At 40.8% G+C, this 3,165-nt stretch overlaps 1 protein-coding gene across 1 annotated transcript; it reads left to right on the top strand.

Moving 5' to 3' along the window:
• The first annotated feature begins 1,167 nt into the window (after positions 1–1,167).
• Positions 1,168–2,471, top strand: LOC119597428. The gene is made up of 3 exons (XM_037946998.1): positions 1,168–1,493; positions 1,843–2,001; positions 2,185–2,471. Exons 1-3 carry the CDS (start codon positions 1,478–1,480, stop codon positions 2,382–2,384), a joined length of 375 nt encoding a protein of 124 aa, XP_037802926.1. The 5' UTR covers positions 1,168–1,477; the 3' UTR covers positions 2,385–2,471.
• Positions 2,472–3,165: the final 694 nt, after the last annotated feature.

Here is a 3,165-nt window from a genome sequence, read left to right as displayed (position 1 = left end):
GGATCAGAAGCAGAATTGTCGAAGAGGATACAGGCAGGCTGGAACAGCTGTAAAAAGGTTACAGGGGTTCCTTGTGACCAAAGAGTTAGTGCAAAGTGAAGGGCGGGATTCATAGAACTATTGTAAGAGCTGCAATCATGTATGGTCCCGGAAGCTATTCATTCATTAAAGCCCAAGAAAGAAGGTTGGAAGTAGCGGAAAAAGCGAATGCTGAGATGGTCGTTAGGCCTGACACGAAGGAGAGAGTAAGGAACGAGTGTATCAAGGGAAGGCAATATTGTTCCAACCTATAATGATGATGATATAATCCATTGAGGGTCCGTTGCTGGACGTAGCCCTTCCCCAACTGTCTCCATTCTGCACGATTGCTGGCATCACGGTGCCAAAATTTTCTGAAGGCATCGATATCTGGTTTCATGTTTGGGGAGTTTGGGCCCTACCCCACCGCGCTGGCCCAGTGCGAGTTGGCGGGGTTTTGGATGGTGCTTCGTCTGGAGCCTCAGTTGTTACCTCCCCGACATCGTTGAACGTACTCGGTGCAGCCAACAACATCATCGACCCTCGCGAGCCTCGTCACCGCGGCAAGGTGTCCATCCAACGACGAGGAAATATATATATTCATCAGCCATTGAGGGTCCGTTGTTGGACGTAGGCCTTCCCCAATTGTCTTGGTTTCATGTTTGGGGAGTTTGGGCCCCACCCCACCGCGCTGGCCCAGTGCGAGTTGGCGGGGTTTGGATGGTTTTTCGTCTGGAGCCTCAGTTGTTACCTCCCGACATCGTTGAGGTATCTAGGTTCGATTTACCAAGAATTATTTTAATCAGCGCGCACGCGCATCGCCCGCGCGCCCATGTGAGCACGCTCAACGAGCAGCCGTTGTTACCTCAACGATGTCGCGGAGGTAACAACTGAGGCTCCAGACGAAGCACCAACCTATACAAAAAGAATAAAGATCTCCAACAACATTAATTAGACTCAATGACAGCGAAGATGAACCACCGCCACTGCTAGACGAAGTTATAAAAGCCATAAAAGAGTTAAAGAATAACAAGAGCCCGGGAATGGATGAAATAACAGCGGAACTAATCAAGAATGCTGGCGAAAGTGTTGAATACTTCTACAAACTTTGTACAAAAATATGGAATGAAAGAAGATGGCCAGAAGACTGGGTAAAATCAGTCTTTGCTCTCATGCCTAAAAAGGGTGACGCACTCCAATGCAACAATAACAGGACAATTGCATTAACCCTTTACTTCCTAAAAGGACAAATTTGTCCGCTTTTAAATAAATGGTCCTTTTGGCTAAAATATCCCGAGTTGGAAGGTGTTTGCTGAAGAGGACATTATTGTCCTATTATATTGACGGAACTGGCAACTCTGCTTCAGCCCTGGTTTTTCATCAAGCTCAGAAAATTGGAAAACATCACAGGGTGTGGATGCTTTATCATGCACCGACTGCATCAACATTTTGAGCCATCATGGATCCTCAACCAGGTAATTTACTGCAGAGATATTTACTTTTTGTAATAAACAAATTATAAGCTGAATGTTTCATACCAGTATATCCATACTTGATAAAACAGAAAAGTTTTAGGCTAATATAAATAAATGTGACTAAATTGTCCTATGAGGCACATGCAAGTCATACTTGACTATATATAAACACAAGCTATATTTTTGCAACAATCATCTCCTACCTGCGTTTTTTTATTTAATTACATGATATGTTTTCTATAAGTTTTAAAGAAAATGTTGTTTTATGGTTTGAAATCTAATATAAGCAACATGGCATACTGTAATGAGGTGTCATACAGTACTAAAATGAGTTAGTAATTATTTTCAGGTGGATCAGGAATCACCACAGCCAATTTCTACAGGAATGGAAGAGTATATAGGCCACGGGTTATGCATCAATTTCTGTATTCAAGTGACACAGAAGATATTGTTGAACATGCTGTGGATGAGGTGGAAGATGCTTACTCACCACATGAGTCTGAGGAAGGTTCGTAAGCCTCTCCACATTATTCATGTGCTGAATAATTTCAATAAAGTGCAAAATTATAAAGCTATGTCCGTAATTATTATAATAGAATATGAGTAAGAAAAACATTTTAGTGAAAAGTTGATTGACATATTTTATATATACTTAGAATATTACTATAAAAAAATGTTTCGCATCTTTCAGAGCCGTCTTCTGATGGGGAGGAATTGTACTGGGAACATATTCATAGCAGAGATGAAGCACCTACAGTTCCCATATATGATGTCAGCGACCGCAGTGAGATTGAAGAGGACATATCTCTTCCAGTAAATCTGTTCAGAATTTTCTCAGATGAGCTCTTGGATATGGTTGTTCAGCAGTCTAATCTATATGCAGTTCAATAAAATACTAACAAACCACTTAGAGGTACCTAAGAGGAAGCAAATGTCCCTACGTGAATTCAAGCTCAAACTTGCAGATTCTCTTTTGTCGACCGTAATTGTAAGTTTTTGCACAAATGCTTATAAAATGAAAGTTAAGTGCCTTAATTGCATTTATGTTTATATAGAAAGTAATAGAAAAAAAAACTGAGAAATATTCAGGTGCAGAGTATGTTTTTGTACTACTGAAGTGACAATTTTGTCCCTCTTATGGAAATAGTTTATTATCAATAAATTTAAAAAAAACACTTGATGTGGCTTATTTTTTTAATTAACGGTAGGTTCATGTTTGAGCCGCCGTGGTCACAGCATGATACTTAATTGTAGTTTTCATGTTGTGATGCTCTTGGAGTGAGTACGTGGTAAGGTGCCCAATTCCTTTCCACGGAGAGTGCCGGTGTTACCTTTTAGGTAATCATTCTCTCTATTTATCCGGGCTTTGGACCAGCACTGACTTGGATGTGGCTTATAAATAACCCTAATACAATACATTCCTATCATGCAACAAAATTTTTCAGGTAAAGAAGAAGGGTCAGGAAGTAAAGGGTTAATAAGTCACAGCAGCAAAATTTTGTTGAAAATTATTGCTGAGAAGAGAAGAGAAGAAATTGCAGACGAACAAGCAGGTTTTTGCCGTGGACCTCTCCACCATCCTTCGCCACTCAACTCGATCTTGCGCTTTTCTTTCCACTTGTACCATCGACAACCCGCAAATATCTTTGATGTTGTCGCTCAGTCTTGTCCG

Source organism: Penaeus monodon, chromosome 39, assembly GCF_015228065.2.
Source record: "Penaeus monodon isolate SGIC_2016 chromosome 39, NSTDA_Pmon_1, whole genome shotgun sequence".
Taxonomy (NCBI): domain Eukaryota; kingdom Metazoa; phylum Arthropoda; class Malacostraca; order Decapoda; family Penaeidae; genus Penaeus; species Penaeus monodon.
Note: the sequence above shows the minus strand (reverse complement) of the source record. Positions and strands in the feature narration are given on the sequence as shown.

What these genes read in the sequence shown, in the direction of transcription:
- LOC119597428 (XM_037946998.1), top strand. An exon ending in ACCACATGAGTCTGAGGAAG is followed by an intron (nt 2,002 to 2,184) that starts GTTCGTAAGCCT and finishes CGCATCTTTCAG; the next exon opens with AGCCGTCTTCTGATGGGGAG.